Consider the following 14,605-nt stretch of genomic DNA (forward strand, 5'->3'; position numbering starts at 1 on the left):
GTGAATCTCATCTATCTGCAGCATCCATTTTATCTTCTTTTCTGTCTCACTCATGTCTCTCTGCATTATCCCTATATGTCTGTCTGTCTGTCTGTCTGTCTGTCTGTCTGTCTGTCTGTCTGTCTGTCCGTCCATCTGCCTGTCTCTCTGTCTGTATTATTTTCCAGTCTTTGCGTCATTTGCTCCTCATCTTTATGTTTATCTCACAGTCATTCCTCTCCTGTGAACTCTGCTGTGACAAACCTCTCCTCTCCTCTTCTCTCTCTCTCTCTCTCTCTCTCTCTCTCTCCTTCTGTCTCATCATATCATAGAAGTGGAGGAAGCAGAATGGACACTCCTCTGAAGACTGCCGTAGAATCCTGATGAAGGTTGCGTTGTCATGGAAATGGCCGTTGTTCCGTGTGTTTGCTACACCACGTCGGAATGTATAGAACACCAACAGTAATGAGCCACAAACACAAACACAACATGAGAAAATAAATTCCCAATCTACAAGCTCACAGTGGGTCGGATCACGATGTGTTGTGAGCTTGTAGTGAGTTGCTATTTTTGATGTTTAGAATGTATTTATTTATTTTGAATTTTGTTGAAACATTTCTCAGGATTGCTGAGTGGTATATATCGTCACTGTCAGGCAGAAACCTCGTATCTCCAAGTTTCAAATTTGTACGTTTTTTTGTAAAGTATAAAGCCCTGCTTCATCGTACAAGACTGTTGCACAAAACTAGTGAAAATAGCAGATCTACAAGCACACAATGCCTCGTGATGTGAGGCATTGTGTGCTTGTAGTTCAGCTATTTTCACTATTTTAAATCATTTTTAAATTGATAAATACAAAACAAACGGTTTTGGACAAGGTTTCCACCCAACAACAACGATATACAGTGTTCTGTCTGCAACACCTGACTTCCACCAGTGTTGAACAGAGGAAGTACTGTGGTGGCCATCTTATCTGCATACACTATGGTACTGTATGGGTACAGTATACTGTATAATGTCTTGTTAGACATTGGGACATTATTTCACTCTGTATATCAATCTCTCTGTATTACCTCCCTCCCTCCCTCCCTCCTATTGCTGCACATACTCCTACAGGAGTATATAGCAGGTGAGCTAGTAGGATACAACAGTACTAGCAACAACATACAGAAAATATGTTTGGGGAGGAATTAATTGACTAAATTAGGGGAAAAGGGTGTAAAAAGCAAAGAAGAAAAACTGAATGTGAAAACTGCATCCCATAGATAGATAGATAGATACTGTAGATACATACATACCGGTACATACATACATACATACATACATACATACATACATACATACATACATACATACATACATACTGTACATACATAGATGCATTGCAAGTTGATGGCATTATTTTTCACCCCATTATGTGGCATTTCAGGGCGTTTATGTGAACAGGTATCTGGGTTCTAGAGCCTGTGGTTCTAGGATGCAGAGCTTATACCCTGCGTTTAGACAGGCCTGTGAGAGTGTGTTTCACCGTGCATATCTCATTCTCTCTCACTTCCTCCCTCCGTTCTCTCCCTCCCTCTTCCTCCTACCTTCATCCCCCCACAACACCACCACCGTCATCGGCTCTCACCCCTCCCTCCCTTCCATCTTCCGTCCTTCGCACACTGACTCTCTCCCAGGCACGTGCACACATAGGCATCAGAGAGGGCTTGAGCCCCAGCCCTTTAATCTGCCTGCAAAAAGTGCCCTCTCCAGACCATGAATGCAGTTTTCACTATGGTGAACTAAATGGAAATGCCCCTTTCCCTGCCGTACCTGAAGGCGGCATTCAAGCCTTGTCCAAACTCTCCTGAGCTTGAATGCAGCATCTTATGTTGAAAGAATTGCCCTCTCTATGTAGTCGCTTTGGATTAAAAGCGTCTGCTAAATGCCTAAACTGTAAACTGTAAACTATGTAGAAATGTATGCCATACGCCACATCTCCAGTATTCACTTGATTATGCTTAGTTCAGTGTGGTATCAAGCACCGAAAATAGCTGACCTCCAAGCTCACAACGCACCGCGACGCGTTGTGAGCTTGGAGGTCTGCTATTTCCACCAAAAGGCCCTTATAGAAACGTCAGCCCCTGCCTCTCTAACATTCTCTGCCCGTCACTGCTCTCTCCTCACTCTCGTCGACTTCCTCTGTGCCTTTGCCCCCTCCCTCCCAAACGCTCTCTGAGCTCTTACTTTCTCCCTCCATCCTCCTCACCGTCTCTGTTTTATCATCTGTTCTTCTTTCTCTGCTTGTCTGTCTGTCGTCCCTCCAATTCACCCCCCTTCCTTCTCTCTGTCTCTCTGACTCTCTCGTCATTCTCTCTGTCCTCAAAGGCCTGCAGCACATTTTCACATAACCACTCTACTGTCTAGCTGTGTGATCATCAATGTGATATATATACTCAAGCACGCACGCACGCACGCACGCACGCACCCACACACACACACACACACACACACACACACACACACACACACACACACACACACACACACACACACACACACACACACACTTGTGATTATGAATGTCTATCTCTCTATGTACACTAGTATACATGTGTGCATGCATGTACTGTATCTTTGTCTATGTGCCTGTCTGTCTGTCTGTCTGTCTGTCTGTCTGTCTGTCTGTCTGTCTGTCTGTCTGTGTGTTTTGCTCTCCCGAACTTCTGCAGTGCTGGACCAGAATGGCAGTACGTTTTCACTTCCCTGTGCGTGAGTGAATGTGTCTGTGAATGAATGCGTGTGTGAATGAATGCGTGCATGAGCGTGCGTGCGTGCGTGCGTGTGTGTGTCTAGAGGAAGGGGGAGGGGAAGGGTTGATCTTAAGACTGTGGAGCAGTTTCCACCTGTCAACCATCAGGCTGTTGAAGAAGCGCTGAGCCCTGTCGTCATGTCAGTGTTGACGACACAGACACAGGCATCATCACTGTATGTACACTGACTGATATATGACCGACCGTTGTGAATGTAGCCTAGACCAGTGGTTCTCAACCTTTTCACGCCGTGACCCTCAAAAATAACCAAATTTACACTGGGGACCCCCCACCCTGACATGCACTTGGAATTCTAAGAGTTGAGGCATTACATTTAGTTTGACTCGGTAATATGAATATTGTGAAAATAGCCGATCTACAAGCTTACAACGCCCTTGCAACACAATGCGTTGTCGTTGTGAGCTTGCAGATATTAACAATATTTTTCACTATTATATTTTCACAATATTTATCGACTATTTTCAATGTTTTTCTTATCTATCTATAAATGCGAGAAGTCTCTGCGTGCGTGTGTGTGCGTGCGTGTGTGTGTGTTTGTAATCCGCGTATCTCGAGAACCGTTCGTCCCACCGGCTTCAGATTCGGCACGCGCGTTCCCCGCCGCGGCACGGAGTGCAGTGCCGGGTCTCGACCCGACCCGACGCGCGGTTTTCCCGAACCGGCGCGAAACGTTCGGAATCTCCTTATGCGGGGTTGATTGTTGACATCAGGCTGTTTCTGAGGAAATCGGCGAAAGCTCTGACTCATTGTGACATCACTTCATAAAAGGCTCTGACATCACGTACGCCACATGAGTCAACAAAAAATATCTGTGAGTGTGTATGTATGTAGGTAATCCGCGTATCTCGAGAACCGTTCGTCCCACGGGCACGCGCGTTCTCCATATATGGGCATACAATGAATGCCCCCATATGAGAACCGTTCGTCCCACGGGCACGCGCGTTCTCCATATATGGGCATAAAATGGATAAAGGGACACAGACAGACAGATTCAGAGATCTCCATATATGGGCGTGAAATGGACGCAAATAGACAGATATCTCCATATATGGGCATATATGGGCATAAAATGGACCCAGAACTATATGGACGCAAATGGCATATATGGGCATAACATTTACGCAGAATCACAAAGATCTCCATATACGGGCATAAAGGGACACAGACAGACACACAGACAGACGGATACAGAGATCTCCATAAATGGGCATAAAATGGACGCAAATGGCATATATGGGCATAAAATTTACGCAGAATCACAAAGATCTCCATATACGGGCATAAAGGGACACAGACAGACAGATTCAGAGATCTCCATATATGGGCGTGAAATGGACGCAAATAGACAGATATCTCCATATATGGGCATATATGGGCATAAAATGGACCCAGAACTATATCTGCAGTGATCTCCATATATGGACATAAAATGGACGCTGACAGACAGACAGATAACAGATATCTCCATATATGGGCATAAATGGACACAGGCAAACAGATGGTCAAAACGGGTCCTATGACAACAGGTATAATGGGGTTTGCATTAAAGGGCGGGGCATTCATTCCTTATTTACATTGTTCCGAGTTGGCCGGGCGGCCCAGCTTCTAGTGAGTCAAATGCGAGAAGTCTCTGCGTGTGTGTTTGTAATCCGCGTATCTCGAGAACCGTTCGTCCCACCGGCTTCAGATTCGGCACGCGCGTTCCCCGCCGCGGCACGGAGTGCAGTGCCGGGCCTCGACCCGACCCGACGCGCGGTTTTCCCTAACCGGCGCGAAACGTTCGGAATCTCCTTATGCGGGCTGATTGTTGACATCAGGCTGTTCCGGAGGAAATCGGCGCAAGCGCTGAGTCATTGTGACATCACTGCAGTGCCGGGCCTTGCCTCGACCCGACAGGCTGATTGTTGACATCAGGCTGTTCCGGAGGAAATCAGCGCAAGCGCTGACTCATTGTGACATCACTGCAGTGCCGGGCCTTTCCTCGACCCGACAGATATCTCCGTATATGGGCATGAAAGGGACACAGGCATATATATGGGCATAAAAGGGACAAATCGGCGCAAGCGCTGGGCATAAAAGGGACACAGACAGATATATGGGCATAAAAGGGACACAGACTGAGATCTCCATATGCAGTGCCGGGCCTTGCCTCGACCCGACGGATATCTCCGTATATGGGCATGAAAGGGACACAGGCATATATATGGGCATAAAAGGGACAAATCGGCGCAAGCGCTGGGCATAAAAGGGACACAGACAGATATATGGGCATAAAAGGGACACAGACTGAGATCTCCATATATGGGCATATGGGCAGATACAGAGATCTCCCTATATGGGCATATATAGACAGATATCTCCGTATATGGGCATAAAAGGGACACAGACCGATACAGAGATCTCCATATATGGGCATAAAATGGACGCAGACAGACAGATAACTGCATATATGGGCATAAATGGACACAGGCAAACAGATGGTCAAAACGGGTCCTACAGAGATCTCCATATATGGACATAAAATGGACGTAGACAGATAGATATCCCCATATATGGGCATAAATGGACACACGCAAACAGATGGTCAAAACAGATCCTATGACAACAGGTATAATGGGGTTTGCATTAAAGGGCGGGGCATTCATCCCCTATTTACATTGTTCCCGAGTTGCCCAGGGCGCCGACTAGACGCTCGGCCGCCCGAAGGGCGGCCGAGCTTCTAGTCTATCTATAAATGCGAGAAGTCTCTGTCTGTCTGTGTGTCTGTAATCCGCGTATCTCGAGAACCGTTCGTCCCACCGGCTTCAGATTCGGCACGCGCGTTCCCCGCCGCGGCACGGAGTGCAGTGCCGGGTCTCGACCCGACCCGACGCGCGGTTTTCCCGAACCGGCGCGAAACGTTCGGAATCTCCTTATGCGGGGTTGATTGTTGACATCAGGCTGTTCCGGAGGAAATCGGCGAAAGCTCTGACTCATTGTGACATCACTTCATAAAAGGCTCTGACATCACGTACGCCACATGAGTCAACAAAAAATCTCTGTGAGTGTGTATGTATGTATGTAATCCGCGTATCTCGAGAACCGTTCGTCCCACGGGCACGCGCGTTCTCCATATATGGGCATAAAATGAATGCCCCCATATATGGGCATAAAATGGATTGCAGACAGACAGATACAGATATCTCCATATATGGACATAAATGGACACAGGCAAACAGATGTTCAAAACGGGTCCTATGACAACAGGTATAATGAGGTTTGCATTAAAGGGGGAACATATGGGCATAAAATGGATTGCAGACAGACAGATACAGATATCTCCATATATGGACATAAATGGACACAGGCAAACAGATGTTCAAAATGGGTCCTATGACAACAGGTATAATGAGGTTTGCATTAAAGGGGGAACCGGCACTGTGTCTGCAACACAGTTGGAGGCACAGACAGATACTCCATATATGGGCATAAAATGGACGCAGATAGACAGATATCTCCATATATGGGCATAAAATGGACCCAGAACTATAACTGCAGTGATCTCCATATATGGACATAAAATGGACGCCGACAGACAGACAGACAGACAGTTGGAGGCACAGACAGATACTCCATATATGGGCATAAAATGGACGCAGATAGACAGATATCTCCATATATGGGCATACAATGGACCCAGAAGTATAACTGCAGTGATCTCCATATATGGACATAAAATGGACGCCGACAGACAGACAGACAGACAGACAGACAGACAGACAGACAGATACAGATATCTCCATATATGGGCATAAATGGACACAGGCAGACAGATGGTCAAAACGGGTCCTATGAAAACAGGTATAATGGGGTTTGCATTAAAGGGCGGGGCATTCATTCCCTATTTACATTGTTCCGAGTTGGCCAGGTCGCCGACTAGACGCTGGGCCGCCCTTAGCTTCTAGTCTTATATAAATTGACAATGTTTGACCAATTTTATCATATATTTAGTTGATTACTTTTGATGCAGTAATGGTATTTTATCTCCTGCCCGACAGGTTGAGAACCACTGATGTAGGAAGTAGTGATGATCGAATTCCTGGTAAGCAAGCAGCAAATTAGCATAAAGAAGATTATACAGGCAGTATTACAGGAAAAGTTCTTAGGTTTATTAAAAAAGTGGAGAATTTGCATATGAATATGTCAAACAATATATCAAACAAATGAAGTCAGGGCACCAAACCAATACAGGTTTGAAAGATATGACAATGATCGATACACTCCAGTGCTGCTGCACACAGTAGGCCTACAATAGCCTAGCACAGCTAAATAATCCAGTTAGTATAAGTATATAGTTTGGCTACGCCAGGCTAGGCCTACAATACATTCATGTAACTGAAGTTACTGAACATGTTTGATCTGCTGGCTAATGTGTAGATATATTCGACATTGTGTATGACATTGCGTCTCATTTCTTTCTCTATTCTATAAGTGGGCACTGGGAACCGACCCTCCCGCACACACGCACCCAACCCAACACCTCCTGACCCTCCACAAAATGCTGCTTTCTCTCCAGATAGATGGCCATGACACTTTTACACCGAGACAAAGGCCTGTGGGCGGGGCTTACTGACTGGGCCATCTGCGTGCTGGGGAGCTGTGTGTGTGTGTGTGTGTGTGTGTGTGTGTGTGTGTGTGTGTGTGTGTGTGTGTGTGCGTGCGTGCGTGCGTGCGCGCGCATGTGCGTGTGTGCGAGAGAGAGAGGGAGGGAGGGAGGGAGGGAATGTGCTATGAAAGGCTTTAAGGCAGAAGAGTTGGTTGGTCTTGTTGTAGTAGGTGGCTATCTCTCTCTCTCTATCCCTTCAAGCTAAATGTTTAAAAGCTGATCGATTTCTGAGTAGGTAGCCATGCAGCCCATTATTTCTAAAGCTGAGAATCTTTTCATTATTTGTCTGGGGCCTATGGGGGTCTAGGTCATGATGTCACAAGCTACATTCAAACACCATAATTCTTATTTTTACATTTTAGGGATTTTATAAGAAAATGTTAAATATTTAAGCTGGAGCGAATAGGCCTATACACAGCATTGTGTTTGTGCTAGTGCACGTTGCCTAACACAGTGGTTCTCAAATTGGGGTCCGTATGGGGACCCCCAGGGGTCCTTGAGGGAGTTCCAGGGGGTCCCCAGCTAATTGATAGTTAGGAACCAAATGGACCATTATGGGTCTGAGAGTGTACAAATGAATTTGAACACTTTCAGGGTTAAATTAACATTGATTTGACAATATAAATTGGGCTCCCAGAGATGGAAATGGGAATGTCATTGAAATCTAAATGGTTGAGAATCACTGCTATAGAGCTGTAAAGATTCTCTAATGGTCCCTGGCATATTTTTTTTTAAGTGGGGGTCCGTGGGCTAATAAGTGTCAAATTTGGGGGTCCTTGACAAAAAGTTGAGAACCCCTGGCCTAAAAGACTTTAAGATAATGGTTCACTCACTACAGATATTTGGACTGATCTGATTCTACGCCTACATCCCCACCTAGCGGTTGATATTAGAATAGCTAGTTATTTCCCCTTGGGCTCTTCATAATCTTTAGCCTCTCCAAAGATGTTTTAGCCTGGGGCCAGCCTAATGCAGCTAACTAGTAACTGCGTATATATGTTTTAACCATAGGTTTTAACATGTGTGGGGATGAAGTCTAGCTCCAGCAAGGATAAAGATGTTTAGCCTGAGTTCAGAGTAGTGAAATGCTGAGGAAATGCTCATATATAATTGATTAAGCTTGAAGCTTCAAGCTAGTCGCTAGTGTAAGTAATATTTGTTTGGCTATTAACAACAAGTTTTTGTTTGTGGAAAAACAACCAATCCTCTGGCGTCTGGAATTTAATTTTATAATGAAATATTGGGCCATGGGTGGGATGGCTGACTTGGATGGAATTAATAAATAAAAAACATTTCCAGATGGGTTGTCATCTTAATCCAATCAGAGGAGAGTAGATAGATAGATAGATAGATAGATAGATAGATAAAGTGTCCATTTAGGCTTTCAACAACCTATCGTTGCGGTTGCATCATGTTTAACTAACAATTTCATGTAGAAATACTCCATTACCCACAATTCAACGCTTCCTTGCGCGCGCGCGTAGACACACACACACACACACACACACACACACACACACACACACACACACACACACACACACACACACACACACACACACACACACACACACACACACACACACACACACACACACACACACACACGGCCCAGTAGGTGGCGCGCTATACAACCCAGGGCCCGCCAATACATCCAGAGAAGAAGGAAAAGTGGAAATCGCGCGCGAAGCAGGAAATCCCATATATAAAAAAATCTGCGTAGTAATCTAGGAGTGTCACTGTCTGTCTCATAGCGGACTGCTGCAGTGAGCTAAGGAAGCGAGTTTCATCTGAACTTCTAGGGCGAGGAACAAAGCTGTGATTTTCGACAATACTCGACGGGTAACCAACAAAAATGGTGAGTTTGAAGTCTCTTTGTCGATGTCCCAAAACGAATTTATCCGTAGATAAGGCGTTATCTAACAAGACGATAAAATAAAGACGGCCTGGCTTTGTGTCTGACTCTGACTACCTGTCTGTTCGAACCATGATGCAGCTCTTTTCTTTCTGCTTCTGTTGGAGAGGGGGATTTTCATTACCAAATTAATATTTATATTATATACCCCTAAACCAAGACTCAATTTATTAAATTAACTGCATTTACACGCACACTTTTATAAGTTTTCATCCGAATTTGGGGACATTACTGTCATTACATCCATTAATTATTAACACGGTGAAGTATTTGTGAAATGTTACTTCCTTGACATGTACGTTTTGAGTTTCAGGACGGCTGAGGCCAAACCCTAGTTCCCCATTTTGTATTTTTGGGCCAATGTCGACGTAACAAAAAAAGAATTTCGCAAAAAATGGCTGCTGAACACATTGTTGTGAGCTACTTGTAGCTACTCTCGGCTATTTTGACCTACTTCGAATATCTGTAAAAGGCCGGGAACGAGGCTACCGCAAAAATTTTGGCCAACACCCACATGCTGTGCAGTGCCAGTGACGCACCGACCGAGCTAGCAGATCAGCCATTTTTTAACTTTAGCGGCTAAAGCAACCGTTTTCATATCAAGGTCCATCATTTGGCATTTGAGCCACGGACCACCATTCAATGTGGGTGGACCCCCATTTGTTATCGTTGGATACGATTGGTACCATAGGAGAAAAGACAAGAAGGCAAACGTTGATCCAAATGACAATTCTTCTACATTCTCTAATTGCCTGAGGTACATTTATTTATGAAACAAATGAGCAACCCCGTGATTCAATGTGGATCGGGTGAACCCTTTTAAGGCAACGACTGACTCAGCATTTTTCAAAGGGCGGGTCAGTGGGTTCAACCTTTATGAAAGATCGATCACCCTTTGTTTTAGCTTGGTCTTCCTCCTTGTAAATTGAATAATGCAGATGTTTAACATTAACTGTGGATCGGGTGAACCCTTAGTTTTAAGGCAACGACTGACTCGGCATTTTTCAAAGGGCGGGTCAGTGGGTTCAACCTTTCTGAAAGATCGATCACCCTTTGTTTTAGCTTGGTCTTCCTCCTTGTAAATTGAATAATGCAGATGTTTAACATTAACTTAACTCTTGTGTAAAATGAAATCAAACGGACCCTTGAGTCAAGAGAAGGTCCATTTGGTAACCATCTCTCCATCACTTGGCTGGGGACCACCTGGAACCACCTCAAGGACCACTGGTGGGCCCCACACCACTGGTTGAAAAACACTGTTTTATGTGGTTGATGCATTTCTAATTTGGTTGTTAAAATGTGATTATCAGACAGTCTAGACTACATAAATGTGTAATTCAGTCTTGACTGGAAGCAGCCATCCCCAACTGGCCATTAAAAATGAATGACCAGAGGGGTGGGATACCCAAAAAAGCTGACTCATGGATCCCCTCCAGCAAACCAAACCCTGCTTGGGCATGTCATGATTACACATTTTAGTTCACGATTAATTGTGACTCAAATAACTGCAATTAACGTGTTTGGTGTTCAACATATTTTTGCCTTGCCTTTTAAGCGTTGTAATAAAAAATGGCACAGGGCAGAATGGCGGATATGACATAACTTAAATATACAATGACCATATTGACATTTAATGATTTTATACATGTGAAAAAAGCAGAAATGGCAGCTCTACAAGCTTACAAGGCATTATGAAGAAGATGATAGATATGTAATTTTAACAGGCCTACATGGGCCTATAGCTGCTCTGGTTGAGGTTGGGCCTTCGTCCTGGCACTTTCCAAAGGCATAAAGCTGCCGGAATTGGCTGTCAGGCTGGATTTCCCACAACTGCTTGTTCATCACCATTCATGTAGCAACCTGCCCCGTAGACAAAAAAATCTCACCACCAATTCAGAATTCTCATTACCGCATTAAGACCTGAGGACCCGATTCTATATGTCTTCCAAGGACCCTGACCGCGGACCCCGCCCCATCTCAAAATATTTTGTTCCATGCGATCCAGAGAAAGAAAGACTTGGGTTACAAATATTCCCTTTAAAAATATATATATTCAAAGTTTTATGCACATTTTCATGATTTTTCAAAAATGGCTGATCTACAAGCAAGTGCCGTGCTATGAGCTTGTATATCTGCTATTTTTGAATAGCTAAAGTATAAAATAATGGTTAAACAGTGAATTTAACATTACACCCACTGACTCTTCCTTCTCTCTCTCTCTCTCCCCCCCATGCAGCGTGAATGTATTTCAGTACATGTCGGCCAGGCCGGCGTCCAGATTGGCAACTCCTGCTGGGAGCTGTATTGTCTGGAGCACGGCATCCAGCCTGACGGACGGGTGAGCAGTGACAGGACCATCATAGGCGGGGACTCTGCCAGCACCTTCTTCAGCGAGACCGGGGGAGGACAGAATGTCCCCAGAGCCGTCTTTATTGACCTGGAGCCCACTGTCATTGGTCAGTTCAACAGTTTACCCATCCCTTGCCACTTTAAAGGAACACTTCGACCCCACCCAAAAAAACACATTTTCCTATCAATTACTCTCACCATGAAGCCTCAATATAATTTGATTTGTTGCATTGATTGATTGAAGAATTTATTAGAAGGTTGCATTGGGAAAAGTACAGTTTCATGATGGTACAAATCACTGGTACAAGGTCAACTAAAAAAAGCTCCTAGTATGCTTTTCCAGCATATTTACACAGGAACCACTTTATGTATCTCATATAAAAAATTCTTGTAAAAAGTAAAATGACAAACAAACAAGTTTACTTTAAGTAAAACACAATAGATACTGTTACAAGTAAAAGTCTGTTAAAGTAGAAAGTATAAATTCTTTTTCAAAATGTTTAAGTTTTTAAAATGCATAAACCTTTGAAAAATAGCAGATCTACAAAGTCACTATGTGTCGCATCGCAACCCATTGTGAGTTTGTAGATCGGCTATTTTCAAATGGCCAAAATGCACAGGACTGAAGTGAGTAATGTATGTTTCGTAATAATAATCAAAATCTAGTAACTAAAGTTTTCAAGTAAAATTACAATATTTTTCTTTGAGTAGTAGTGTAGTTGTAGTAGAGTAGAAGTACGGTAGGCTAAAAGTACTGAGCAAAGCTGCAATACCTCAATATTGCAGTGCATTACATGAGAAAATGTACTTAGTTACTTTACACCACTGATCAGTAGGCCTCTCAGTGATCACACTGAGTTTTTTGGGAGTTTATATTTTATTTAGTTTTGTTATATTGGTTTCCTACCGCAGTGGACACTGCCAATATAGAATTATTGGCTCAAGAATGATTCAAAACGAATAAATCTTCATGAATTCAAGGCTTCATGGTGTGAGTAATCGATAGGATTTGTTGGGGGTCAAGCATTCCACACTCTGAGGGAACACGGACATTATTTGTTGGCCGGCGGATCTCGCCGCGTCCTCCGACGTCTCAAAATGACGCAGAGGGGTACATGACTCCTGCTGCTGTCTGCTTTGAGTAAATGAGGAGGGACATGACTCCCCCTGCTGTCTACTTTGAGTAAATGAGGAAGTGATCCGATCTGCGGTGGAAAACGACTGATAAATCATAGTGATTTTATCATTATAATGGATAAGCCTAAACAAACCAGTTCACATGAACAATACTGATGTAAAATAAGATATCTGAACGGCTACATTTATTTATACAATTAAAATGTCATGAGCCAGCACAGTTATAGGGGGGTTTGCCCAGACTTCTTTTTCTTCCGATCACCAAAAGAAGTCTGGGTTTCTGAGGCTAATCATTCCATTAATGAAAACTTGAACAAATAAAGTACTAATGATTGTCAACCATTTCCTTTGAAACTTCCGTTCACAGATGAAATACGCACGGGAACATACCGCCAGCTGTTCCACCCTGAGCAGATGATCACTGGAAAGGAGGATGCAGCCAACAACTACGCCCGTGGACACTACACCATCGGCAAGGAGGTCATTGACCTGGTCCTGGAGAGGATTCGCAAGCTGGTGAGGGCCTTGATGATTTGATCTTTATTTGCAAACTGCATAAATTCGGCTTTAACTGATTAAACCTTTTATTTCTTTCAGGCTGACCAGTGCACTGGCCTCCAAGGCTTCCTCATCTTCCACAGCTTTGGTGGCGGCACTGGATCTGGTTTTACTTCACTCCTGATGGAGAGGCTCTCTGTGGACTATGGCAAGAAGTCCAAACTTGAGTTTGCCGTCTACCCGGCTCCCCAGGTGTCCACGGCTGTAGTTGAGCCCTACAACTCCATCCTGACCACCCACACCACCCTGGAACACTCAGACTGTGCCTTCATGGTGGACAACGAGGCCATCTTTGACATCTGCAGCAAGAACCTGGACATCGAGAGGCCATCCTACACCAACCTCAACAGGCTCGTCAGTCAAATTGTGTCGTCGATCACCGCCTCCCTTCGCTTTGACGGAGCCCTGAATGTTGACCTGACGGAGTTCCAGACCAACTTGGTGCCATACCCTCGTATCCACTTCCCTCTGACCAGCTACGCCCCAGTCATCTCCGCAGAGAAGGCATATCATGAGCAGCTGTCGGTTGCCCAGATAACCAACTCCTGCTTTGAGCCAGCCAATCAGATGGTGAAGTGTGATCCCCGTCATGGCAAATACATGGCCTGCTGTCTGCTGTACCGTGGAGATGTGGTGCCCAAAGATGTCAACTCTGCCATTGTAACAATCAAGACCAAACGCAGCATCCAGTTTGTGGACTGGTGCCCCACAGGCTTCAAGGTGGGCATCAACTACCAACCTCCCACGGTGGTTCCTGGAGGAGACCTGGCCAAGGTCCAGAGGGCCGTGTGCATGCTCAGCAACACCACAGCCATTGCTGAGGCCTGGGCACGTCTTGACCACAAGTTTGACCTGATGTATGCCAAACGCGCCTTCGTCCACTGGTATGTCGGCGAGGGGATGGAGGAGGGGGAGTTCTCTGAGGCTAGAGAGGACATGGCCGCCCTAGAGAAGGATTATGAAGAGGTGGGCGCTGACAGTGTCGGAGATGAGGACGAGGAGGGGGAAGAATACTAGGCCACTCTTGTTGTCTGATTTGCCGTTGAACAGAAGTAATGGGATGGGGGAAAATGGGCCATGTGAGAATTTGTGAGAGCGCCTCTCCTGTTTTCTTTCATTCCTGTGAATGTGTTTTCGCTTGCAACGATTAAATGCACCCAATGGGTATGAGCAGTTAATTTGTCTTGTTTATCCTTCATTTGTCTT

The 14,605-nt window shown here is 44.8% G+C and overlaps 1 protein-coding gene across 1 annotated transcript; it reads left to right on the top strand.

The window, feature by feature from the left end:
* Positions 1–11,585: 11,585 nt before the first annotated feature.
* Positions 11,586–14,577, top strand: LOC308298534 (tubulin alpha-1B chain-like; the record flags this gene model as incomplete). The annotated part of the gene is made up of 3 exons (XM_080742159.1): positions 11,586–11,811; positions 13,209–13,357; positions 13,439–14,577. 3 exons carry the CDS (start codon positions 11,586–11,588, stop codon positions 14,414–14,416), a joined length of 1,353 nt encoding a protein of 450 aa, XP_080598285.1. The 3' UTR covers positions 14,417–14,577.
* Between the last annotated feature and the right edge of the window lie 28 nt (positions 14,578–14,605).

Source organism: Nannobrachium achirus (genome assembly GCF_963921795.1).
Source record: "Nannobrachium achirus genome assembly, chromosome: 14".
In the NCBI taxonomy this organism is placed as follows: domain Eukaryota; kingdom Metazoa; phylum Chordata; class Actinopteri; order Myctophiformes; family Myctophidae; genus Nannobrachium; species Nannobrachium achirus.